General features: G+C 51.9%; 7 protein-coding genes across 7 annotated transcripts; 4 read left to right on the top strand and 3 right to left on the bottom strand.

Annotated features, from left to right (window-relative positions):
* Positions 1 to 305: 305 nt before the first annotated feature.
* On the bottom strand, positions 306 to 1,982 carry COL26b_009164 (uncharacterized protein; the record flags this gene model as incomplete). Its single annotated transcript, XM_053181904.1, has 2 exons — positions 306 to 781; positions 845 to 1,982. 2 exons carry the CDS (start codon positions 1,980 to 1,982, stop codon positions 306 to 308), a joined length of 1,614 nt encoding a protein of 537 aa, XP_053034135.1.
* A 914-nt stretch (positions 1,983 to 2,896) lies between these two features.
* Positions 2,897 to 4,162, bottom strand: COL26b_009163 (uncharacterized protein; the record flags this gene model as incomplete). Its single annotated transcript, XM_053181903.1, has 1 exon — positions 2,897 to 4,162. The coding sequence occupies one exon, from the start codon at positions 4,160 to 4,162 to the stop codon at positions 2,897 to 2,899; it is 1,266 nt and encodes a 421-aa protein (XP_053034134.1).
* A 3,454-nt stretch (positions 4,163 to 7,616) lies between these two features.
* Positions 7,617 to 9,068, bottom strand: COL26b_009162 (uncharacterized protein; the record flags this gene model as incomplete). Its single annotated transcript, XM_053181902.1, has 1 exon — positions 7,617 to 9,068. The coding sequence occupies one exon, from the start codon at positions 9,066 to 9,068 to the stop codon at positions 7,617 to 7,619; it is 1,452 nt and encodes a 483-aa protein (XP_053034133.1).
* Positions 9,069 to 12,129: 3,061 nt separating this feature from the next.
* Positions 12,130 to 13,255, top strand: COL26b_009161 (uncharacterized protein; the record flags this gene model as incomplete). Its single annotated transcript, XM_053181901.1, has 2 exons — positions 12,130 to 12,710; positions 12,769 to 13,255. 2 exons carry the CDS (start codon positions 12,130 to 12,132, stop codon positions 13,253 to 13,255), a joined length of 1,068 nt encoding a protein of 355 aa, XP_053034132.1.
* A 4,786-nt stretch (positions 13,256 to 18,041) lies between these two features.
* Positions 18,042 to 20,353, top strand: COL26b_009160 (uncharacterized protein; the record flags this gene model as incomplete). The annotated part of the gene is made up of 2 exons (XM_053181900.1): positions 18,042 to 18,328; positions 18,379 to 20,353. 2 exons carry the CDS (start codon positions 18,042 to 18,044, stop codon positions 20,351 to 20,353), a joined length of 2,262 nt encoding a protein of 753 aa, XP_053034131.1.
* Positions 20,354 to 20,956: 603 nt separating this feature from the next.
* On the top strand, positions 20,957 to 21,499 carry COL26b_009159 (uncharacterized protein; the record flags this gene model as incomplete). Its single annotated transcript, XM_053181899.1, has 1 exon — positions 20,957 to 21,499. The coding sequence occupies one exon, from the start codon at positions 20,957 to 20,959 to the stop codon at positions 21,497 to 21,499; it is 543 nt and encodes a 180-aa protein (XP_053034130.1).
* Positions 21,500 to 22,705: 1,206 nt separating this feature from the next.
* On the top strand, positions 22,706 to 24,032 carry COL26b_009158 (uncharacterized protein; the record flags this gene model as incomplete). Its single annotated transcript, XM_053181898.1, has 2 exons — positions 22,706 to 22,999; positions 23,061 to 24,032. 2 exons carry the CDS (start codon positions 22,706 to 22,708, stop codon positions 24,030 to 24,032), a joined length of 1,266 nt encoding a protein of 421 aa, XP_053034129.1.
* Between the last annotated feature and the right edge of the window lie 1,844 nt (positions 24,033 to 25,876).

Here is a 25,876-nt window from a genome sequence, read left to right as displayed (position 1 = left end):
CACATAAGTGAAGGATGAGAAGGCAAGAGCGGTGGTTGCCGGGGAAATACTTGCACGTCTGAAAAGTGCCTGACGTGAACGTGAAAATTTGGGTGCCCCGTAAGTTGCGCAAAGATGGAAACCGCAATGAATTTCAGAAAACAATTTTTGCTTTTATCTCTATCTATCTAAGTGCTAGCATACTTGACCCCGTGAAAGAAAGGCGACGGCATTGGAAACCATCCGGAATTCTTCCCAGATCCGCCATCCGCGAGCTAGCTGTATGAATCCTACATCTCCTGAACCTCCCTGCCTCCCAGATAATCTCAGTATTCGAAGTCCGGCCCCTCAGTACGACGTCTCTTGCGTCCCTGGTACGTCGAAACGTGTCTGAGCACGTCTTCCATCGTTCCTCTCAGCTTCTCGACGTGCTCCTCAAGGCTCTCCACGTAGGCTTCCTTATTCTTGCATCCGCACTTCTCCTTGCTTTCTCCAGCCTCCATGAGCTCCTTGACATGCTGCTCTGTGGCTGAGGCCAGCTCATCAGTCTTGTTCTTCAAAGTCTTTTTCGTCGTTTCCAGCTCTCTCTCCAGCTGGGAGATACGAAGCTGCTTTCCTGACTCCTTGCTTGCCACATCTTCAAAGTTCGCCGTGGCACTAAGCTCTTCGGCGAGCTCCTCGAAGAGGGCGTCCTCATCGAAGTTTTCGTCCTTGATAACGTGCTCTTCATCGTCCGTTTCGTCGTCGCTGGGTGATTGAGGCAAGTGTTGTCCTTCATCAGACACTTGCGTGTAGATGGCCTCTATACTTCTGTTTTAGTGCGTGTTCTTAAGACTCGAGCTGAAAGAAAAGCTGGTTGGCTCACCTTGCCTATCCTTATGTTGATGGAAAGCCTCTTGAAGCTGACCGGTGACTTGATGAGCACTGTTCTCTGCAAGCTCTTCTCCATTCGCACCGTCGGAATGTTGACCCGTCAGCTGCCTCAACTCTTCCTCTGCGTCTTTGGCCCGAAACCGGGAAAGCTCAAGATCTTCCTTCAAATCTGCACTGATCTTCTCAAGTTGCTCTTTCTGTTCGGTGATTCGCCGGACATCCATTTCAAGCAGAGAGACATGCGCTTGCGCTTCAACCAGCTCGACATTGAATTCAAGCCTCTTCTTCTCGTCTGAGTGATTCTTCTTCATCTTCTTGATCTCTTCTTCTTGGGCCTTGGTCGTAGCCTTCGATGAGGCTGCCTTCTCCGAAAGTTTATCGCCTCGAGCCTGATCAAATGGTCCGGATGGAGCCCAGTGCTGCAAGTGGTCAATTGCTTTGCTCACGAATGAGATTGCTTCCTGTGTGCTGATGTTTTCGTTGACTTGGATTGTCTTGCGTTCGCCTTTCGAAGCTAGAAGGGTGGCGGCCTTCTTGCATAAAGCGGCAAGGTTGCGACTCAGCTCGTCATTCACTCCCAGTTCCTCCGTGCTCGTCATCGAGGACTCTTTCTTCGGCTCCAATTGTGCAAGTATCAGTGCCTGCATTTTCTTCTCCTTTGCGACTTTGACGATCTTTTGTCGTGAAGCCTCTGCGATAGAATGGGGGTGGCGACCAGCGTCATGAGTTGCCTCCATCCAGCCCTGTTTGCAGCACATAGGCTCAATGTCGCCAGAGCTTTTGATGAGCACAGTCTCCATTCCACGAATGAAATCGACATGGTCGGTAGCTCTTGGGTGGTCGGCTAACAACTCTGTGATCACCTTACCTCCGTGGAGTCTGTGATTCAAGCTAAACTTGATGATACTGAAAGCGACGACGTCAAAATTGTTGGGAGAAGTCTCAGTCAGGTCGATGATGAATTGACGGCCGTCATCATCGAGTCGAATGGTATCGCCGTTCTTCAACCCGCTGCAGATGTGATTCTCGAATTCGGCTCGGTCGCAGAAGGGAAAGGACTCCTGGTTGTAGAAGTAGACAACTGCAGGCGCCCATCGCTCCCAAACATCGGAGAGCAGCTGAGGCGCCATGGTGACGCTAGTGTGCTTTGTTGCTGTTGCGATCAAGTCGGAGGAAGTCAAATCAAACTTGGAGATGAATGAGCCTGAAATCGAACGAGGGTGAATTAGCTGGGGAAGCGAAAGTGAGCAAGACCGCGTACCAAGAATGGAGCGAAAGCGAAATCATCTGCGGCCAGGTGAAAGACAACAAAGTACACGGAAGAAAGAAGAACGAAACAATTTCTTCCTCGAAAGAAACGAAACGTCGCGTTTCCTGGGCAGTCCTCAGTGTGCTGAGTGAGGTGGTAGCTGAGGAAATTTCAATGAGGTGCAAGGTGAATGGGAGTCTGCCCAGGCTGGAAGGAGCAGTAGGCGGAAAGGTAGGTATGTTAAGGCAGCCTTTGAAAAATGGAAAGCGCATTTCAACCGACCGAAGGAAATTTCCGTCCTCACCTTCTGCGGCAGGAAGGTAGCGGATTAATCACGTTTTTCCAACAGCACGGCAACACAGTCAGGATTTGAGGAAATATCAAATTCCAAAATCAAAATTCTCAGAGTACGAAAGGCAGTCTGCAAAGTGGTGTAATCCTACAAATTGCTTCCTCGAGGAAGTTTGAGAAACCAATCCCTCGCCCGGTTCAGATCTAGCATTCATGCCCAGAGCATCCGTTCCCGCCTTGACAACATCCCCAATCCCAGCTTTCCTGTGTCACATCTCGTTTCCCAAGTCATCCCTTTCACCTGTCAGATCTGTAAGTTCCCAGATCTTATGAGATCATTCCTCTTCGCCAACCCTGTGCTCAGCCTTTCCAGCTGCGCTTCCACAATCTCATCATCCTGCTCAAATTTGCCAAAAGCAACAAATGCGCCATACTGAATGGCTTTCTTCATCTGCTCAGACACATACTGGAACACAATGCTCCGATAATAGCTAGTGCTTGTGATCAGCTCTGAGCTGGTGGTGTCTGAACCAGCGCCTGGCGATCGGGATGAATGTTGCCATTGTGGTCAGAAGCATGAGTGCTGATGACAGATGCTGCATGCGTGTCGGAGTCTCCAGCTTGGACCAGAAGGTTGACAGGGATCTTGTATTGCGGTACTTCTTCCAGTATAAAGTCCTCCAGGCGTTTCTTTTCCCTGCGATATTCGACCAAGCATCGATTTCTGTGCGTCAATTTTCCCTCGAGCTCCTTTATGTCGGTTTTCTGGCGATCAACCACTCCTTTCAGCACAGTGTTCTCAGTCGCCAGCTCTATGGCCTTGTCGTCTTCGATCTTCATGGCGGATTTCAAATGTTCGTTGAGGTCTTCGTTGTGATTTAAAGCAATGTTCTTCTTTTGTCTGGCGACCTCTTCGCGCAGGTTCTGCAGCGAAACATCCTTGATGGCGTACTGACGACGAAGGTCATCAATCGCCTTGTCCTTCTTCGTGACAAGCATCTTCTTCTGAATGAGCTCTCCCCGTAAGGTTTCGATCTCTTGCTCCATACTCTTTGTACGGGATTCGGCGGCAGATGCTCGACTTTCGGCAGCAGATGCTCGATCTTCCGCGGCAGCTGCTCTATCCTCCGCTTCCGCCTTTCCGTCCTTGTACTTTGCCTTACTTTTTCGGAGTTTCTTGACAGTCGGCGAATCCGCGGTGTCATCCTCAGTGAGATCGACCAGCGACACCTTCCGCTTCAATAGCTTTTCGCTCTGTCTCTCTTGCAGCTGTTGTCGAAGTGAAGCAATCTGTTGAACATTCCAATGGTGGTTGACACGGAGTCGAAGCACGTCCCAGTTTCCCCAAGAAACCTTAGTGATATATGGTCCAGTTATTTCACCTCCGCAGCAGTGCTGGTAGCTGTGGCCATTGCCGGTGATCCTGAACCAGCCGATGTTTCTGTCGTCAACAACCTTGTCTGCATTTTGTGGGCCATGAATCTTGCATGTTTGTGTGATGAGCCAGCCATCAGCGACTTTGCCCCTCTCAGGTCGCCTAATGACGCAGATAGTGGTGATTTCTTCGATATTGTCGCCAGATCGGACTATGTCGCATGTGAATCGCCAGTGATCTTGGTTCGTACAGAACGAGATCCCTTCGCCGCCATAGCAGGACAGCAAGACGTTGAGCTCTGATTTGGTGTTGACAGGGAATTCGTACTCGGCATGAAGCTCCTCTAGGACTGGCTTCCATTTGGCCCAGACTTCGGAAGGGATGAGAAGCGGCATCTTGGCGAATGGGAACGATCGGGTAGTCGTCTTGGGTGATTGATGAATCTTGGAAATTCTGGAAGAGAAGGGCGTCAGCCATAGAGGAACGTTTGCGAGGAGCGGGAGACTTGCTGTGTGAATCAAATGAATCACCGAATCCGCTTCTGAGTCGGTCTGTCCGCGGGCGAAGGTGAACTGAGAAAATGCAGATAGGAGAACGGTAGGTGGCGATGGAGTTGGGAGGCGCGCTTGCGGGCAGTGCGATGTTGTAGCCACCCCGTCAAGGCCGGCTCGAATTGTATCGATGAAACGTACGCGAGATATCTGGCGAATCTCTGAAAACTTCGGTCTCCAATTTCTCGAATTGAGACAGGTAGAGGTCGGCGTCGCAATGAAGTGTTGGTTGCCGCGGAGATGGTGGTGAGTTGAAAGAAGAGGCTGCCGGAGCAGCTGCGCTTGCTTTCGTCGACTGTATTGGTAGATAGAAAGAAGCGGCACTCGCTTGCTCTTTCCTCATGTTTCCTTGAGGCAGCAATCAAGTCCGGTCAGTTCACAGGACAAAGCTTGCCTTGAGTGGAGCTCCGTGAAAGAACTTTCCAGTGTCCTTCTGAACACACACCACTTGCAACATTTTGTGAACACCCCGACTGGCTGGACACATCATCAAAGCGAAAGCGTCCTTTCAACCATACTAGGCATTCTTTAACTCAAGATCAGCCTCTTAGCTGCTTGTCGCACGAAAGGACATAATTATGCTTGGATAAGTAAGGTATGTCCATCAGGAAAGCAACATCGATTCGAGGAGCCGAATTGTCCTCATTGGAGACGGGGTATGATAATAAATGTATGGAAAGCTCCCATAAGATACGTCCTGCAGGAGGATGTCATCCGAATGTTTTGTGTAATGCGCGCCAACTACTCAAGAGCCGCATGGTGGAACGATCGGCGCATTCAGACGAGCAACTTCTGGACAGGTTGCCAGATGTCGCCCAGGTAATTATTGATTCTCTGGTCAACGACCAAGAAGTCAGAAACAAATTCACTCATCTTGAACATTTTAAGAGAAGAAATTTAGACTGATGCCCTTCCAATACCATTAAGGGGGGCTCAACCTCTTTCTCAGCTTTCTTTTCGTAGCTGTACCGCATCATTGTATTTTAACATCGCTCAAAGGTCAAAACGTCGAACTATTGAGTGGCACTGCATTACTTTGATGTTTGTGAAATATATGGAAGCAGTCAAGATCTCTTACCTCCTCGTTGCTCTAGTCCTACACCACGTAGATGGCATACACGCAAGTGACTTTATCATGAGATTCAATACATAAATAACACAGAGGTTTCGCGTCGTTCTCGGACGAAATGTTTTGGTTAGCTACTAAAGTGTTTCATGAGCCATGCGCACGCCCAGGCTGTTAGCATAGCCGTCTTAGGTCCTGGGCAACAGATCAGCTCTGGCAGCATACATATGCGTCGCCGCCAACCACTACAGCTCATTTTCGCTCGTCTCATGGGAATGATATCACAGTTTCAAACGGTGTACAGAGTCGTTTCCGCCACATTCATGCCCGTCCTGCAGCAGCAGGTGTCGCCGTAAGTCACGCCAAAGTACGAATATGCCGGCAGAAAGAACGACGAGCGGTTGCTGACGGTGTTGTTGGTGGGTCACGCGGCGCTGGGCCCGGACCCGGCGATGGAGGCCCAGCAGGTGAAGGGGTCCACGTCGACGAGAACTTGGTGTCATCCGAGAGGGTGTAGAGAGTGAGATCTTGGCGCATGCTGATGTGTAGAGCTGGACTGAGGTAATGGAGTCTTGGTCGTAGCAGAGGCTTGTGTCGGAGCCCTTGAGAGCGGCCCTATAGGACTTGTACCTGTGTGATGCACTCGCTTGAGGTACTTAAAATCACTTTTGTTCCCTGTGTCCGCCATCATGATGAATTAGACAAGTCTTTGAGAAATTCGCTTACAGCACATGTTTCCAACTTGTTATTTATCTACGCTTGCTTGCTCGACATACATGAAAAGTCTTATGTAGGCACCTATAATTAGACCATCGCTCTAGATCCTTCACGGAAAGCGACAGCTTGAACCAAAAGGGCATCCAGCCCGGCCCGGACCGCATTGCCCAGGCTAAGTAGGCTAGGTATCAGCGATCGCCCATAACTAAGTCAACAGAGCCTGACTTACATCGCTTCGAGCAACGTTAAAGGGCACGCAGAAGCCTGTTGTGCCCTCGCCACCAATGTGGGCACACTTGTCGACCGCTTTCTGGGCGCAATTCTGCTGTTCCTCGAGAGGACCACACTTTTGGGGCTTTTCCACGTATTAGCAAACTGTGCAGTATGAATTCAATTGAAGGAACATACATTGGTGATGTCAACCGGTACACAAAGACCTAACTGTGCTCGGGCAGAGCTGCACAGTAGCCCAGTGGAGGTAAGAGTTGCCAGGAAATCCATGGTCATGAGTGATAACTGATAAATGTATGTTGCTGTGCAACTGAAGTGCCAATTCCAATCGATGACTAGAGTAGAGACGCGACGCTTTTTATGTTAGATGACAGAGTACGTTGGTGAGCGTAGTATGTAGAGTTGTGTCTGCGTGCAGCATTCAATCAGACGAACGGTTTGATAGACATAGGCAAGGGATTGTCACTTCCGAGTTCTGCTGATAGAGTTTGGGCTACAATGATTGTATTTCCAAGGGTCATGACTAAATATGCTGTAGCAGTAGGGGTCAATGAAACCCACAAACTGTGTATGAGGGGACCTGGCAGATAACAGAAAGCTCTGGGTATAGTCAGCTGTAAGAGGTTTCAGGCCAACTTATATGACTCGCGACGCCCACCGCATGCAATGGCTCTTTGGTTGGATCTGCTGCTTTTCGGAAGTGAATTTTGAGTTTCGGCATGCCCCCACTTGATGTAAGTGACTGCGTTAGAACTCGCTTTCGCTTTCGCTGGTCTACATGTAGTACCTAGATATGGTTTGGTGTCTCAAGACATCTCTGTTGAGTCTTAGGCTCGACACCGCCTTAGCTTAACATCACCTCGGCCGCTTGCGCTTGCTAACGGTTTGATGCTTACTGGGTTTTGATATTGCCTGGTGCCATGCCGACAATGTGGGACCGACTAAGTGCTCTGGTTCATCATGCGGGCGCGACAGGTATAGAAGCAACCACTGATGACATCCAAGACATTCGTGCATTTGTCAAACGAAGCGACCAAGCAATGCAGTTTGCAGAGCAGTCAGCGAAGGTCAGATCGTCACATGTACCATCTCCGATGTGGTAGTGCAGTTCTTGTACTGCGCCGCCTTGACACACTCCGCGTTCTGGATATGGCTGCCCTTTGCACCGCCCACGTGGGTACACGAGTCCCAAAGACCGGCCGACTCCTGAGAAGACTTGTGAATGTTCCATTCTACCAGCACGGCGCCGGCCGCCGGGCCTCAGTTCATGCACTAAACCTTACTTTACAAAGTCCTTCCCTCCCTAAAAGCAGCCCTTGCGGCAGCATTAGCGGCAGCAGCCCTCACCTCGTATGCCTGCCTCTGCTCCTCAGGTAAGGCCTCCCATATTCTCAACACCTCTTGCCAATCCGTTTCATGCTCATCGCGAAATATACTCAGTCCCGTGATAATGCCCGGCCGGGCGGGCACCCCAGGAAGCCTCTCTCCACGGCTCGCAAGGCCTGCCAAGTTCCTCGCAGGCCGCTGTCGTGGCCCCGCATGGGGAAGAGCGATAGGCGACGTCTCCTCAGCCAGAGTTGTCTCATGCTGAGCCCAAGCCTCGCGACGCAACGTCTCGGACCGCGCGCGGGAAGCTGCCTTTTGGTCTTCGGATAGTGCAGTCCACCCAGGCTCGACTTCGTAGCCTGACGCGCCCGCTTCATTAGCGAAGATTGTGATTGGATTTTGCGGCCTAACCATGGGCGGCCAGGGACCAGATCCGAAGCGGTCAGCGTTCGATGGAGGAGTTACCGCGGGCCATGGTGATTGGAGTCCGTTGGGGGGAAACAGAGACGGAACCTGGAAAGACGACCGGAGAGCAGCGACGTATTCGCTATTTTGAGCGGCTACTTCCTCGTCTGTGATGTTGCCGAGCCGATGCTGCTCATGGAGAGCTGTCATGGCGCTGATGATCTCGCTAAGCTGTTGTCTCTGTCCTAAGTGACCCTGCGGCGCGAAAACTTCCGGTCCTGGCATTGGAAAAGGCTGCACCAGACTGGGACCAGGAAGTGGCGATGCCATCTGCCGCATCGGGTACATCTGGCCCACTTGACGCATTAAAGCAGCATGAAAGACAGCGAAGTCCAGTTCCAACATGCTTGATAGCATTTCAGCGGCCTGCGCGAGCCCGGGCTGGGCGAGAGCTCGCGACATACCGACCTCGGAAAAGGTTGGGTCGTCTCTGGCGTGGAAGCGGCGTGCTAGCAGCGCAACCTCATCGTCGTTCAGCATCGTGTTGAACTGGCCGCGGTCTAGGGCATCCTTCCCCTTGGCGTAGAGCTCGGTTGGTGTGCCGAGCTGTCCACCGGTAGCTCGCTGGATGTTGGCGAGTACAAGATCTGGCGGCGGCCAGAGGAGGGCCTGGTGCATCTCCTCTGTCGTGAGAGAGTCGGGACGAGCGAGTGCCTTGCCCACTACGTCGCAGCGGCTGAGGAGAAGCTGCCGCTCCTCGTTTGTAAGCCGATCCTGCTGGTTCTGAGCTTTGATATACAGAGACTTTGAGATGGCGTCGCCGTGGGCTGATTGTGCGTTTCGTTGCCGTATAGAGCGTTCGATGGTCGCGTGTAGAGCTGCGTCAGCGCGCCGCATGGCCTCGGCCCCTTCCTTGCTATCGAGATCTCCGTCTACGTCAGGCCAGTCCTCTTCCCTGGTTCCGAGGGTTCCAAAGTTGGATCCCAGGTTGCGTGGTTCCGTCATCTCAAATGGGAGCGATTGTTGCGTGCAATTGGGAGGTTATCTCAAGCGGGATTAAGATCCCATCAACCAACAATGGCCTACAGAGGGGCATGGATTAGACTAAGCCCAAAAGTTCTTTCGAGCGTAACCCTTTTCAGTTTATTACAGGCTTATGTCAGCAGTTTGTCAAAGTTATTCGGAATGACTTTCCTCGCCATCAACCATGGGGCGTTGTACAACGCTCATATGGGACAGTTTCTGCCACTTGTCCACCAGCAATAATGCATTCTTGCGATCTCATAGTCACAACGAAGGACTTGGTACTTAGATCACCACTACGTTTCGGTACTGTGCCGACGAAAATAGATATTTTGATAATTTCCGGTCTGCTTGTTGACCATCAGTAACTCTCCGGCGGGAAATATCTGACCAGGAGAACGAAATCACTCATCGCCGCTTCTACAATAATTATGTCTCAGAATCCTACTGGTCAAGGGATCCTTCATCGTTGAAGTTGTCCTAATCTCAACTGCCCTGGAGGCAACCTACCCACAATGCACTCCAAGTCAGAGAAGGGATGTTAAAGTTCGAGAACAGCTTCGCCGGTTGGAAATAGAGAACGATGTGTCCTAAGGAAACAGCTTGGGTCTCACCAGTTACACGCCAACAGATATATCCCAGCGTGCTCTGGCTGCAGCGCAGTGCGTACTTCATATTCAACTTCAATCTCGCCGACACAAGCAGGGACCTCATAGCTCGGACAACTCCAACTTCCAGTTCCAGATTTGCCCATGGCTATCGTTCATCCATCATTTTGATGTGGTGTTGTGAAAATAACAAGCCATTTTCGTCTACCTCCGTCGCGAATAGCGGCTATCCCATTAGTAGAATCTCGAGACACCATGGCCAGCAAAGACATGTCAACCATGAGTTGACGACGTTAGCCATCGTCGTAATAACAGGGTGGGCTTTCAGCGGGTCAGAGTTAAGTTCAGCCATCGCTGAGGCTGTGATGTGGGTTTGAGAGAACGCATCATTGCCCAATTATCACGTGCTCACTCATAGATGAATGTGGCATTGTGAGTATATGTAGTCTCTGTTTCAAAAGGAGGATGTACAGCAATACTGGCAAAGAATGACACTACGAGTCGCGAAATTACCGTATACGTCCCCTGTTGAGTACGACACGGTTGTATGACTATGCTCTAATCGTTCCATTGGTTGTTATTTGATCATGTTCACATGGCTAGCCGTAAGCATAACGACTTGAATCTCGGTCGTCTTCGAATTTGTAGTCTCGAGAAAGATGATGAATGCTGTAATTGATTTTATCTGGAACGAGGCACTGCTGTGCATTATCCACAGAAACAACTATGTACAGCTCGACTACTCGATGATCAGTAATCGAGACGGTAGAGAAATGTTGTACGAGTAATAAGGGGTCAATCGCAATAAAAGCTGTACCGATTTGTATGGAGCTGCAGCATTTCCCGGGGTCCATCCATGCAGATAGGGGCGAATTGATCCAGCTGACACTTTCGCGCCTGAGCCAACAGTTGGTTGGTACTGAATTAAACACCCATCGCTATGACCAACGCCCGGTTTGTTACGGCGCGAAAACTATTCCATCAAATCCGAAAACGAGAATCCTTCCTTTAATGCGGGCCATCGTTGCCTGTACGCCGTACGCGTACAGTCGGTAGCAAGTCTTCTTTACCAGTGGGGGCCAAATGCCGATAACCCGAACGGGGCCGGATTGACTCGCGAACGTGTCCACGCCATGAAATCAAATGCCTCTCACAAATGAGTACGGCAAACGGTTCGATGAAATGATCGAATGTTCACGTTGATCCTGTGAAATCTGCCAGGTTTCAAGTTCCAAGATCTAGGCGCTCTGTCGGCATATATTTCCGTGCGTCGAGAGGGGTTGCGGAAAGTCCCCATTGGAAAAAGCAAATGTCACCTGTCCAACAGGGCAGCTCTTCCGCGCGCGGGATTACAACTGGAACAGTAAGCTTAAACAAATGCATAGACAGGATCACGCTATGGGTGACATTCATCGACACCGTTGCTTTGCCTTAGCCGTTCGACCAAGTTCGAGAACCATTCAGCCACAGTAAATTGCAAGGATGACGAGTTCGTCCCAGGTCTTGCCGCAGATCACACCATCTTTAATGTAGCCCCGGCATTTTTCGCCCCTGTTCCTGCAGCATGCTGACCGAATCGGGCCCAGAATTCTTTACTCCCATCCGAATAATGGCTAGATCGACGTCTTTAGGTGGTTAAAGTCATGGCCGGCTCTCTTTTCCGGAACCAAAAATCTTCCGTAGAACTTCTCCCTCCCCCCTGATGACCAATGGACGGGGCCTGCCGCTGGTGCGGCTTGGCTGGTCCCGGGGTGCCTGCAGTGCCCTCCGTTGGTTCCACTTTTGCCGGAGTACTCCGAAAGGCATCTCCCACGGGAACTCGGCCGTATTCGCAGTCAGGTCCGGGCCACTCTGACTCGTGACTCGCCAGCGGTGTCGCCAGCGGTGGGAAGTGTGTTTATCCCTCACCGAAGAAACCCCCCAGACCATCCACACCTGTAAAGGCCCAGAGGCTTAACATGAGATGGGACGAGTGGGCCAAAAGAAGGACGGATCATCTCATCTCTCAGTGGGACCTCCCGTAACTTTCGTCATGAAGCGCGCGGTTAGTCTTATCGATCAGAACGTTGCAGTCTTTATTGCATAGGAGCACAAAGTGGGACATGGCAGTATGGCGGGATAATAGTCAAGGCGATATATGCTCAGCCCCTGTCAGCAGGGCTATGGCAGATCACGGATGGGGAAGGAGATGTACAGGAACCGTAAAGACCTATCATGTTACAACATTGAGAGTTCTAGCGGATCTCTCCTTAGTCGAGAGTAAACAATGACAGCGTGTTGCACAGTGACCTGACATGGCGATTGTACCAGGGTATCATGGCGAAATCCGTGAGCACATGAGTATATATAAGTAGAGTTGCCGGCAACGATCATGACGATCTACTCCCCTCAAGCTACCGTCAATCTTTAGCCACTCATTTGGTCAGTCATTCACTATGGTCCGCTCCATCTTCGCTCTCGCCCTCCTGGGCGCCCAAGCTCTGGTCAACGCCGCCACCGAGGTCGAGACCCGTACCCTCGACGAGATCTACAAGGCCGCTCTTGCCGAGGGCGGTGTCGTCACCCTCTGGCACGGAGGTGACGAGCTCACCCAGCAGAACAGCTTGAAGGCTGCCTTCGAGGCTAAGTTCCCCGGCATGACCCTCAACGTCACCGTCGACCTCTCCAAGTACCACGACGGCAACCTCGACGATCAGATCGCCGCCAACAACGTCTTCGTCGACAGCATTATCCTCCAGACCCTGCACGACTACCCCCGCTGGAGTGCCGAGGATGCCCTCCTCGACTACGCGCCCCTTGGCCACGACGCGATCCTGTCCGAGTTCAAGCCCAACGGCACCGCGACCTACTACGGCATGTTCATCATCGCCTGGCTCAACACCTGGAACAGCCAGAAGCTTCCTGGCGTCGAGGCCCCCGTCGAGTGGAACGACTGGCTTCGCCCTGAGTTCAAGGACAAGCTCGTCCTGACCTATCCCAACGACGACGATGCCGTCCTTTTCGCTTTCGACCTTATGTAAGTACTTATGATAGTCCCTGAGAGAAGAAAAGTCGACTAACAACGCATCAAACAGTGTCAAGCAGTACGGCGCTGAGTGGTTCGACAAGCTCGTCGCCCAGAACCCCCGCTGGGTCCGCGGCACTCAGACTCCCCGAACCATCCTCGGCAAGAACGACACCACCTGGGCCGCCACCTTCACCTCCTCCGGCAGCCTGAACCCTACCGCTCCCATCAACACCAGCCACCCCATCGAGGGTCGCTTCGTCTCGTGGCCCCAGACCGGCGGTATCCTCAAGAACGCTCCTCACCCCGAGGGCGCCAAGCTCCTGCACAGCTACATGCTCAGCACCGAGTTCCAGGAGTCCCGCGGTGGATGGTCTGTCCGCGGCGACGTCAAGCTTCCCAACAACTACACTCCTATCCTCGAGACTCCCGGCACCGACCCCACTGCCTTTGGCAAGTGGATGTCTGACCGCGCTGCTGTCGAGAGACTTCGCTTCTGGTTCGAGGACCGCATTGGCACTGCCCAGGGCCTCAGCCCCCTCATTGACGACCTTTGAAGGACGCAAACATGTATGAAAAGGGAAAATAAGGGGGACTATTGTTGTTCATGTACATAAATCTTTGTGTGATGCACTAGCGCTTCTTTGAGCCACGTCATCGTATATACTGGTCCAGAATGATACCATTTTTGATGAAGTTGTGGCATCATATTTGACTACTTGTGGCTTTGCGTTTTAGAGTTCAAGTAGCTGAACTCTGCAACCTTATCCAGACAGCAAATCGTGGGGAAGTTGAGCGTAGCCAAATGGCGCCTACCACGATCGACATGACTCGTCATGGTCGATCTCCGTTACTCGGGCCGGGTGAACGCTCGCAGAATTCGATTTTTTCGAGAATGACGCCTAACAATCTTGCCTAAGAAATATTGATAGGGAAAAAAGGAAAAAAAGGACCATGATGGGACTGTCTGCTTTGGGTAGCGGCATTATGCAAGTCCGTAGTCGGCATGGCGGATCTGCGAACCCCCTGGCAAGGGCCTGAGTAAGGTCAATGGGGCATTTTTGCCGGAAGTCGGCTCCCTGGCCGCGGCAGAAAAAGAACACAATACAGGCGACCCATGCCGAAAATTGACGTGTAAATAAGGTATGCAAGCGTACGGGTGACCAGGTGGTTTGATCTAGAGTGAGGACAGCCAAAACCAGAACTACTCAGGTTGCTTGTACCATGTCTTTTCATCTCGTCTAAGTGTCCGAGGCGTTCGGCTTCTTCTTTATTCTTTCTTTTCTTTCTAAGTTCCGGTCCAATATCGCTTGCCGGTGGGAGAGTTTGTCGCTGGAGTCTGAGGGCCGCGCGCGACTCACGCGATCAAAATGCTTCCGGTGTCGCATTGAGGGCTGCGGACTTCCTGATCGAGATCCACCCCCGGCTTTTTGCTTCTTTTGGCCAAGAAAACTTTTCAACAGGGGAACGCTCAGTGGCCGGCTGTCTTGAAAAATCGCGGCACTAGGTACTGAGCCACATAACGTCTACTGGTTCATCTCTCCGTATGTGAATTTGAGACTCGCGTCTTATTACATGTAGACTCGCACAGCAACCTGCATCAATTGTTGTGAGATCTTACGTCGATGCGGCAAGACTGGAGAAGATTTTGGTTGATCCCCGTTGATACTTACCGATACTGAACGCATCTCGAAGGGCATGGTTCACCATATCTTAGTTCACGCCCGACCAACTACCATAGGTACCTCATGATGATGCAGAAAGTCTGGATTGAACGGCAACCTCAACGCATTCGCAACGCACGGCGGCCGACTACGCGTAGATAGCGACTTGAACGGATTCTACTTCTACCCGTTCAAGAACTTCTCCATCTTCGAATCGATTCGAACGACTCCAGTCTACTACAGATACTATACAGTTTGGGTAGAGCCACCGTGTCGATGCTCTCAATGACACAGTTGAACCTCTGGTCTGTATGTCGACTTGCTACCTCTTCCCATGCTCGTAAAGCCCTATACCCTCGTCCATGCTGCCAAGACACGACATCAAATTGCCAAGTCGCAGCCATTGCGAGATTGACTTCGCTCGCCCTGACCTCGTATCTAAAAAGAAACCCTTCTCCGACACCAGGACTCCATACTTCCAGCATCTTCAAATAGGGCATATATGTAGCTGCTTGACTTGCTGCCACAAGAAGACAGTCTAAATCTTGAGGACTATTAGTCAGCCGTCCAAGTTGGCAACTGAGAACTAGACGCTCAAGCATGCAAGGAGGCAACCTCTCGCCTGATGAGAGAAGAAAGTTGAAGTGGGAGAAGAAATCTCTCGCGTCGATAACATACGTAATTGCCAGCTCCTTAAGATGAAAGCTGGTGGGAACCGCAGTCTGGAGCACAGCTGCTAGCCCGTTTGCTTTCTCCGAGTCACTTTGACTTTGAGTTTCGGATATCAGTCTGGACCGAGACTCCCATATGGATAGCCTCTGCAGAGAAGGAATACGATCTGCAATTGAGAAAACGACTCTGTTTCCGATTGCTTGTTGGAGTGTTTTCGTCGTTCCCAGCTGTTGTTCAAAGTCGAGTCGCTGGAGGCACGGAAAGCTGTCGCGGAGGTGAAAGAGTAGGATAGACGAACAGCTCCGAGAGATTGTTGGGCTGACGGAAATTACAGTGATACTAGGGGCCATCTCAACAGGCCCCTGATTGCTAATGACGCTGTTGATACTACTGATTTCAGCGAATGGATCTGAAACGGGGGGTGATCGACGGTGAACACAACGACGGCGACCACGCCTAGACACCAACTTCCGATCGCCTGCGTTCGGAACTAAGATACCAACTAGTTCAAGCGAAATACCATTTTGAGGTATATCTTCGGTCCAAAGAGCAAGAATAGAGAGGAGCTCTTCCAAGTTTTCAAAAAGTACCCTCTCTCTCTCGATAAGTGTATGTTGACCTCCGACCTCCCGAAGGCATCGATGGCAACGGTATTCTGCCATTCTCAGACAAAGAGTAATGGTCTTAATTAGAGACCTTTGATGGCTTTGGATAGCCTCGCGAAACCCTTGAAAGCTCGACTTTGAAATCCAGGGTCGGAAGGTCAGCTTCTGCCAGAGCAACGGTTCGAGAAAGCTCTGCCATTCTTTCGAAACAGTTGCGTGGGTGGCGATGGGGAGGTCTTCAGAAGTCGAGACGTAGGCTAAGAATTTCAGAATCGTGTGCCGGAGCTCCAGTGAAAGACTTGTCCAGCGAGGACCTTGCATTTGTCTTCTTGAATGGCGATGTGCTTCGAGGCTCTATGAGATAGGAGCAGTATCATGCATGTAGAGGAAAGATTTGTTAGGCAGACAAAGTCGGGAGCCAAGTGATTCGATTTGAGCTTTTGTTATGATCGATAGTAAGAAGATGCAGGCCTGAGTCCGTCCCTATCGGGGCCATCAAGCCTTTCAAACTCAGTCAAGACACCTTGTTGGAGACTTTCCCCATTTTACTCTTACTACCTTGTTGTCGCTGAGCTTTCTATCAAGGTGGCGTTCAAATGAACATTCCAAAAGAAGGAAAATGTGCGTGCGGTAATCGCCAAACTCAAAGCCTCGAAAACAACAAGTTGAACTTCCCATAGTCCATACATCTACTACAAAACAAGATATTCCTTGATATCAAGCTGATTCCTGGTGACGTCTCAGTGATATATCATAGTCCATGTACCTAAACCATTGATTGCCACTGGAACCTATTCTGCAGAAAATATCGGCCAAGGTGTAGAAAAGATGGACGACGCATCGTGCTTGGTAAAAGCGTTTCCCGAAAGTTATGAGGCATGATACTGATCGCAAAAGGCGATAATAAAAGTCTTGCGTACGATTATTCACAGAAAATTGTCATCAATACTAAGTTCACTTGACACTATATCTGGCCTGAGGACTGGAAGCGTTGGCATGGACTTAAACGAGGGGGCGAACATGATAGGAAGTCGAAAACGTGTCCGTTCTTGGTCAATTCTGGCTATTTGCGATCGAAACCAGACGTTACTGATAAATCTGCTATGTGAATGACGGGGATTGTCGGCCAAGGTTGTCTTAGAAGACAGGACCATCTGGTACGAGATGAATTGAAGCATGCAGTTCTCCCAGCCCGAACCAGGATCCACTGAACATGACGTACGTGGTCATTTTAAGTGTACATTGGCCCTTTTGTTTCTCAATTAATCCTCAAATACGAGAAAGGTCGAGTGCCACATAGGATGGCCGCTCTTCGTGGTAAGTAAGCTTAAGTACCCCGGGTTGAAGTCGAACGGAAGATCGGCTGACATGCGGGGAAGCCGGGGTAGACCCCGCAAAGAGGAACACTATTGCATTGAGGTTAACGGCATTCGTTGGCCGAAGTCGACTAGATCATCGTATACGCGCTTGGAACTCACATGTCTCTCAATTTCGATTGAAATACGCGTATTTGACATCATTTTGCGCGAGATTCTTTCCGACTTCCGGTCTAATGTCGGCAAATCGTCCGATGTGCGCTTGTGTCCCATTACACCTGCATGCTCGCCATGTGATGCCCCGAGAGAAAGATCCCTGTGTGCTCTCTCATTATCAATGAGAAAATAGCCTCTTGGAAAAGTCTCGCTGCGCAAGACCTCAACGGTTGCATTCAGTCCTTATTCTTCAAGATGTTGATATCGGGGACAGGAATGAAAAGCAAACGTTAGATAGCCAGCGGCTACGTCATGAGATACAAGATCTCGTAAGGCATCGGCTTTTAAGCTCTATTAAACAGAAAACCAATGGCTCATTACCTGGTATGATCGCGTCCGAGAGGAGGTAGCTGGTAAGCCGGGGTCTGAAAGCTCCACAACTCAGGATTTGTACCGATGCCTTCTTCCATCAAGGATTCGAAAAACCCCGGAAATATCCCCGCATCCCCAGGCTCCGATCTGGGCCTGTTTACCAAGAATCGGTCCGATATGACGAACCTCATAATTGATCGCGATGCTGTCGCTCGTGGTACGAGCGGCAATATCACTGCAGCCACGACGACCAGTGATCCAATCGAGTTAGCAACTTGTTGCCGTATGTATGAAGTTGAAAGCATATATAAAGATCTTCTTATCCCGCGACTTGAAGCTTGCGACACCCACAAGACCAACCTAATCCTTCCTCGCATCCCTCATCAATCATGCTGGGCGTCTTGAAAGCCTCCCTTCTGCTGCTCGGAGTCCACGGCGCATATGCCGTTCGACATGCCTCCCGTTCCGAGAATAATGGTACGTCAAGAGCATCATCCCTTCAGTCTCGAAATAGCTCATAAGTCAACAGGGACCCGAGACTGGGACGCCGCCGCCACAATGGCTTCGGACTTCGTCTCCAAGCTGACCCTTGATGAGAAGGTCTCAATGATCACGGGCAACTCATCCGCAGGCAATTGCATCGGCGTCATCACCCCTATTCCCCGGCTAGGATTTCAAGGCCTTTGCCTTCTTGACGGCCCCGCAGCGATCAACCGCGTCGATCTAGTCAGCGTCTTCCCTTCAGGCATCACAGCTGCTGCGACCTTTGACCGGGATCTCATCTACCGTCGGGGGTATGCGCTGGGTGAGGAATTTAAGGGCAAGGGTGGGCACGTAATGCTTGGGTGAGTCAATCGCTGCAAATGTTGCAATAGCACCCACTAAACACCAACAGGCCATCAACGGGCCCGATGGGCCGTAACGCTCTGGGTGGCCGCAACTGGGAGGGCTTCGGTCCAGACCCCTACCTAGCTGGGATCTCAATCGCGCAAACCGTCCACGGTGTTCAAGACGCTGGAGTCCAGACTTGTTCGAAGCACTACATCGCCAATGAGCAAGAGACCCAGCGTTCCAACACCAACCAGACAGATGGCACCCGGGCCGAAGCCATATCCGCCAACGTCGACGACAGGACCATCCATGAACTCTACCTCTGGCCTTTTGCCGACGCCATCAAAGCCGGGACTACGTCCGTTATGTGCTCCTATAACCGCCTTAACCAGACCTACTCCTGCGAAAACTCCCACACCCTGACCAAGCTCCTCCGTGAAGAGTTGGGATTTCAAGGGTACACCGTTAGTGATTGGTTCGCAACTCATTCCACCTCTGAGTCCATCAACGCGGGCTTAGACATGGAGATGCCTGGCATCATTCCGTCTTACCAAGGGTCTGTTCTCTACTTTGGTGACAGAGTGCTCGAGGCCGTCAGCAACGGAACCGTCTCTGAAGCGAGGATTGATCAGATGGTCCGCAACATCATGACACCGTACTACTTCCTCCGTCAAGATGCCGAAGAGTATCCGACTGCAGACCCAGCACTCCGATGGGTGACTCTCATTCAAGAAGTCGGTCTCAGTGCTGCGAAGGCTGGCGGCTTCCTCCCTGATGACTTCGTATTCGAACATGGCCGGGATGTAAGAGGCGACCATGCCAAGGTCATCCGCGAGATGGGTGCTGCCGGCACAGTTCTCGTCAAGAACAACAACACTTTACCCTTGAGCAGCCCAAAAATCATCGGCGTCTTCGGGAACGATGCAGGGGACATGACCGACGGGTTCTACCGCCCATCCGAAGTCCCCGATAGCGTCAACACCGGCACCATGATCATCGGCGGGGGCTCCGGCACAGGCCGCGCATCATACGTCGTCTCGCCGCTGAGAGCCATCCAAGCCAAGGCCGCAGAGACGGGCGCGGAGGTGCTCTATGCCACCAACAACGAGCTCCTGGCGAGGAACGACTTCAGGGGGATCTACCCCCCACCCGAGATCTGCGTCGTGTTCCAACAGACCTTTGCCAGCGAAAGCTTTGACCGCACTTCTTTCGAACTCGATGGAAACTCCACCGCTGTAATCAACAACGTCGCTGACCTTTGCGGGAACACCATCGTGGTTACACACTCGGGCGGCGTCAACACCATGCCATGGGCAAACCACACCAAGATCGGAGCAATCCTCTTGGCGCACTACCCTGGGCAGGAGAGTGGGAATTCAATTGTCGATCTTCTCTGGGGCGATGTTGCGCCCTCGGGACGTCTTCCGTACACCGTCCCGCGCAATGAAGCCGATGCGGGCCCGCCAATTGTCAACATCACTGAGCCTGTTTCCGACCCCCTGGCCTGGCAGGCTGACTTCACGGAGGGCCAGCTCATTGACTACCGCCATTACGACGCCCAGAACATTGAGCCGTTGTATGAATTTGGCTTTGGATTAACTTATACCACTTTTGCCATTGAAGACAACAAAATCGACGTCAGCCTCGTCAAAGGAAACAGCTCGGTGGCGGCTCGGCCGGATGCATCATTGAAGACACAGCCTGGTGGAAACCCACAACTATGGGACGAGCTCGTCACCGTCAAAGCCAAGGTCACAAACACGGGCGACCGGTCTGCGCATGCCGTTCCACAGCTTTACTTGTCGTATCCAGCAGGAGCTCCGGAAGGAACCCCGCAGAGAGTGCTTAGGGGGTTTGAGAAGGTTATGATTGAGTCGGGTGCTAGTGCTGACGTCGAGTTTGGAGTGTTGCGGAGGGATCTGAGCTTGTGGGACGTTATTGAACAGGACTGGGTCATTCCTGGCGGGCAGTTCACCTTTAGAGTCGGTTTCAGCTCTAGAGACCTCCCAGCTGAGACTATGTTTTCCGTCCTGGGCTGAAGGGATCGAGTCCGGCATACAGCTTGTTACGTGGATGGACAAGTAACCCGATGGGCTCCAGCTACTTGCATCATTGTCGATCATATTACAACCCATGGCTTCATTACGCAATAACTTTCGTATTTGCTTTCCAGACCGCTCGCTGTTCCTCTTGTTGCCCTTGCTTACGTATGTCTGAGCTTACAGCGTATGCACGTAATACGGCTTTGAGGATACGAGCTAGACAGCGTCCTGTTAAGGCATGTAAGCCTTGGCAGGCGCCCGACCGCAGACTATTGATCGAAAATGAACTGTTTTCGGGTCCATTAGAGAAAGTTCCGAGTTGAATAGGCCGTAGTAAGCCCGTGATCTTGTAGATGTCGTGCAGCAGCTAGACGAAGCGGATGTATGAGGGCGGGGATACAATATTGAGTTGACTTCACATTACCACATCGAGGAACGTCACATAATTAGATCCAAGATCAGCATAAATAGGACCCAAATCCCATGGAAGGTCTTGAGCTTTCTCACCAGTGAGGCTCTATCCCTATCTCATGTTCGTCCCGAAAACATATACCCCGGATTAACCTTGAGATCTGTTATAATCCACCCCGCACCTTCAAGATGGTTATGCAAACCCTCCTTCAAACGGCGTTCCTCGCTGTCGCCGCCACAGCAACCAGCCTCACCGCGAGAACCTCTGACGGTAGCGACGGCTTCCGCCTCCGCGCCAACATGCTCTATCCCGACTCCCCTGGGAACGGGCCTAATGTTCACGACCACGAGCTCAACTACGTCTCCGGCAATGAGTGCCAAGCCATCGTCGTCCTGGTCCCCGAGAACCAAGGGACCACATTCTACGCCAACAACAACACCATTGGTGTCTACTTCGACAACACCTCGCCTCAGTTTGCCGGCATGGTCGTACCCTGGCGCGGGCCGGCGATGGTACCGAGCGGCAGACCCGTGGAGCTCAGGTGCTCGGACGGTACCCCGGGTCTCACTCTCAATGACAAGGGCGTGTACTATCCCGGAGAGATGGGCCCGGACTTTAATGGCGCATTCATGGTCTGCCAGGAAGGAGACGACGCGATCCTGAGTTTCTTTGGGTGGGGTCAGAGGCCTCTTTGGGGTTGTTCTGTTATCCAGCTTCTCCCGGTCTACTAAGCAACGGGAATACATGGGCTGTAATGTATACTTCACAAAAGCTGTCTTGAACTAAACTTTCTGTTGTTTTCATGTTCCATCTATTCTGGTGTCGTACCAACCAACCCTGAAGGTAACTCTGCCAGGTATTGAAATACGCTCTGGTAAGAAAGAGTCACATCTGTGCGGTTTTCCACCGCAAAACCTGTGTGACCAACTCGTCCCAAATCTCAAGTTGAGAGCATAACGTAGATTCTGCCGCTGGTAGGAGTACCCTCAACCAGAATCCAACGGGCATGTGTTCCCTGGACAGAGATTGCATCCACTGATGTGATACCATCGCAAACATGTTACACCCCCTCGCACCCATTTCGTAGCCCTCTTATTTTCCCATCTCGCTGCCCACTAGAGAGTCATTGACCTCGAAGTTGCGCTGCAGCTGGTACGCTGTGAAATCGCAGAGCTTTCGTGGTTACTCGAACGCCGCTACTTCTCGACTGCGACTTTCGAAGCCATCAGCGTAGCCACGCTACCTTTCGACTCATCTTTCGAATTCGCCTTGACATCGACTTTGGAATGAACCTGCTATAAATACCTTTGGATAGCATGGCGTCTACATGGCTGTTTGTCCAGCAGCAGTGCAGAGAGGGCTGGATGTTTGATCGACCCGTAGTCGGTGATCATAAGCCACCAACTACCCAGCACACATCCCGTGACAGCATAACAATAGGAACCAGCTAACGGACCAAATGCGACACTCCTAGCGGGTAAATATGCCGAAGATCTCAGGACCTGCATAGTAAACACGCTAAGCGAGCATCTCCCGTCGTCAATCGCCCTTTCACCCCTGACGCATAGACCAACCTCGACCACCATGTCAGGAACATTGAGGATGGACGAACAATGGACGATTGTAGGCACAAACAGAATCAAAAACGGTTTGGATACAATTTCAACAAGAATGTTTGGAGAAGCGACATTAGTCAATGTCTCGAGTTGTTGGTCCTTACGCCAGTTAAGACATGCAATATAACAAGACGCCTAGTCGAGACAGGGAGGTTCTTAGGACTTCACTGAAAGTTCCACAAATTTCACGTCGTCTGTGGAAGACGTGGGACATCTAACATATCATCCAGCCATTAGCATCAGGCGCGAGCTTACCATCGGCCACAGCTGGTCAAACCGTCACTCAGATAATCAACTTCACACAACTGCGCCAGGCACAACATGGAAACTGCGGGTCGAGTGCGGCTCGTGGCTTACTCCGACAGCGAGAGCGACGATGACATTAACAACGACGAAAGCGTTGCACCGCCACCGCACGCGCAGGAAGACGCACCGCCACCCGAGACCGAGAACGAGCTGGCCAAGATCGTGATCGAGCTGCAGAAGAAGTACATTCGAGAGTACGAGGAGATCCAAAGAAGACAAGAGGAATGGCGCGAGGAGATACGCAAGTGGCAGGTCGGGTTTGAAGGGAAGTGGGAGCTTCAGCGCAGGTTGTTGGTGGATGTCATCCCGGTGCGTAAGGTTTGGGTATGACGAAGGCGAGAGTTTGATGCTGACTGATTGGGATGCACAGAAAGTGACCGGCATGCGCATCGGAGAGATGCTGGGTCGAGAAGGGATTCTTTCAGCAGCGGATGCGACGAACGGGGCGAGGAATCCGTCACCTCCGTTTGCGACGCCGGCGGGCCCCGCTGCTCCGGGATGGGGTCGAGGCCCGGCCCGAGCGGACGTGACGGTGACCGAAAGCGAGGCGAGCATAGATGAAGGACCGGAGCCGATAGCGACACCAGTACCCACACAGCCACAGAGGACGAGAAGCACTGGCAAAAAGGCGCCACGGGCTGAGGTTCCTTCATCACTTCGTCGACTGAACCAGACCGCGAGGAAGATTGGTATCAGCGCAGACTCGAGACAGCAAGACGTAACGGAGCCTCACAACCCGTACGACGACCCAAAGTATTGCAGTCCCTTGACCATCACAGACGAACGCGGCAACCAGAAGCCCTTGTTCAAGTTCCAACCAACACCAGACACGGTAGAGGAGCTTTGGGCGGAGTACCGGCATGGTCTTCGTGGCCAGCCACCCGTCGAGCAGTTGGAAGTAACGTATCGAGCCAAATGGCGCAGCGAAACATATGCCCGGTCATGGTTCACTCGGCGCAAGCCGTTCTGGGACAAGATGAAGCAGATGCTGGCGGATGGAAAGACGGAAGACGAGGCGCTGGAGGTGATGAGAGCCCTTGCCAAAGGAAGCGTGCCGGGCCTTATGGGCAGGCTCTGCAAGCAGCGGGCAGGCAAGGGATTAAGGCCGAGGAAGCGCAAAGCCTCCCACAGTTTGTCGGAGACTGAACGCAACAGCGAAGGTTCGGAAGAGGATTTCGGTAGTGTGGCGGAGGAAACCGATGCCGATTTGGAGGTTGGGCGATTGAGTCCGGTCGTCCTGCGTAAGCGGATCAAGATGTTCAAGGTCGGGGAACTTTCCGATAATGATGAGTTCAAGACGAGCTCGGGTTGCGATGATGATTGTGAGCCGTTGGAGGACTAACGTCTGGCCAAGAGGACCGATCAACTCGAGACGTTATTCAGCAGGCGAGTGATGGGTGCGAAACATCTCGAAGTTGCCCCAACTCAGAGACTGAGAACCTGTATTGAGCCGAGTCTCTTGGCTGCACAGAATCGGGTGGAATAATAGCCGTTGACAGGTCTGACAGGATATCTCGGGGGTTCGGTGAGCGTGGGGATTCAACGCCGGCTCAATGCCGGAGGACGCTCCGAGGATGCGGAGGGCCAGCTGAGTCTAGACCAGATACCGGTGTACCAATAGTACGGGAGACAGAGCAGTAATCTGATAAGGAAATATCCGTAGACCCCAATACATCCCCGGATGCAGGTGATTGTGCCTCAGCAATGTGGACTTTGACTCGTTGAAGACAGTTTCCCCGGCCGATTTCTGCTGGGGCTGGGAAACCGATAAATCTGAATCTGCACAGCCAATTGGCCGAACGGTCAACATGGCAGCGAAACCGGCCTCAATTTGACCCTTTGCGACTAACAGAGTCATCCTAGGCAAGCGTTGGAAGCTAGACCAAAGAGACGGAAGACGAAGAAACAAGCTTCTGTCTAGAATCAGCTGGTCCCAAGTTTCAAAGACGACACATGGGCTTGCAACTTTGAAGTCAGAAGGGTCGGACGGACTCGCTTCGGCGCTGTCGCAGCAAGCTCAAAAGGGGTCGCATCCGAGGGCAGACGAAGAGTGAGAAAGTGTGTCGTGTTTGAGGGCGTGTCGTCGTGGTGGTCGTCGAGGCGAAAGGTCGATTGCGGCGCATCCCAAGCTGTCGGTGAGGGGCTTTCCGTGGGGATCCCTGTCGAGAATTATCCGTAAGAGCCCGGAAAGTGGTGTGATCTCTCGGGTTTGGAGAATCATGTTGGCAGCGGGAGGCAGGGAGGCCCTGGGGGAAAATGTGAGAGAGACGCCGGAACCAGACGCACGAGGACCATTTGGGCAGTTGATGCCTGGGGGAGCAGCCTTCGAAGAAGTGTGCATGCCTGAGGCTGAAGGGCACGCGAGCGGTGGGGCCTGTCAGGTGAAGGAGGATGTGGTCTGTGCAGACTACGGAACGTTAGGTAAGCTGTGACGAAGGAAAGAAGGAAGAAAAAGAGAACGGAAGGACAGGGCAGGCACAGGGCGTCGTCACACTTGCCTCAGGGAGCACAGCAGGAACACAGCAGGAGCAGCCACCAGCAAGCAGGAGAAGGAGCACCGCAGCATGCATAACCCAGGCAGATTGCAAACAAACACGTCGATCCGGACTGCCATTGCGTGATAAATTGGATCATTTCCCATAATAAGCTTGGCCAATGCTGGGTATTGGTTGCAAGGTGTTTCTGCTGTGCAAGCGATACCTGTCGGCCATTTTCTGTGTTCGCAGTGTCACTGTTCACATGAATCCAATGTCTTTCCGGTGGTGTTCTTCAGTGGCTCCCTCGCTGTAAATAAAACGCTGCTGTACCTGAGGCACCTCACCTAGATGCAGAGTTGGGAGTTTCTCATCCTGCAACTGCCATAACTGCTTCCTGCATTGCTTGAATGCGCCTTTCCCCGCCAACATTGCAACTGCAACCGCCTGCAACTGGTTTACGGACGGTGGGCCAGACTTGCTCACAAGGCAGGAAGTTGAAAATGGCAGCCAGTCACGATGCAAGGCCTGTTTTTCCGGGTAAGGCAGGGACGCCTTCAACCTAAGGGGGGAAAGGAGCAGGGGACCGCCGATGTTGGCGCGCCTTCCCGCCAATCGTTCGCTTCACACCCAGCCCTGTCCAACCCCACTTTATTCGTTATTTTATCTTTTTCTTTTTTTTTCTGTCTGCCCCTCCCCCTCACTTCGACTC

This window comes from Colletotrichum chrysophilum (assembly GCF_026319265.1).
Source record: "Colletotrichum chrysophilum strain AFK26 chromosome Unknown scaffold_86, whole genome shotgun sequence".
In the NCBI taxonomy this organism is placed as follows: Eukaryota; Fungi; Ascomycota; class Sordariomycetes; order Glomerellales; family Glomerellaceae; genus Colletotrichum; species Colletotrichum chrysophilum.
The sequence above is the reverse complement of the archived record's forward strand: the minus strand, read 5'-3'. Positions and strand labels throughout refer to the sequence as shown.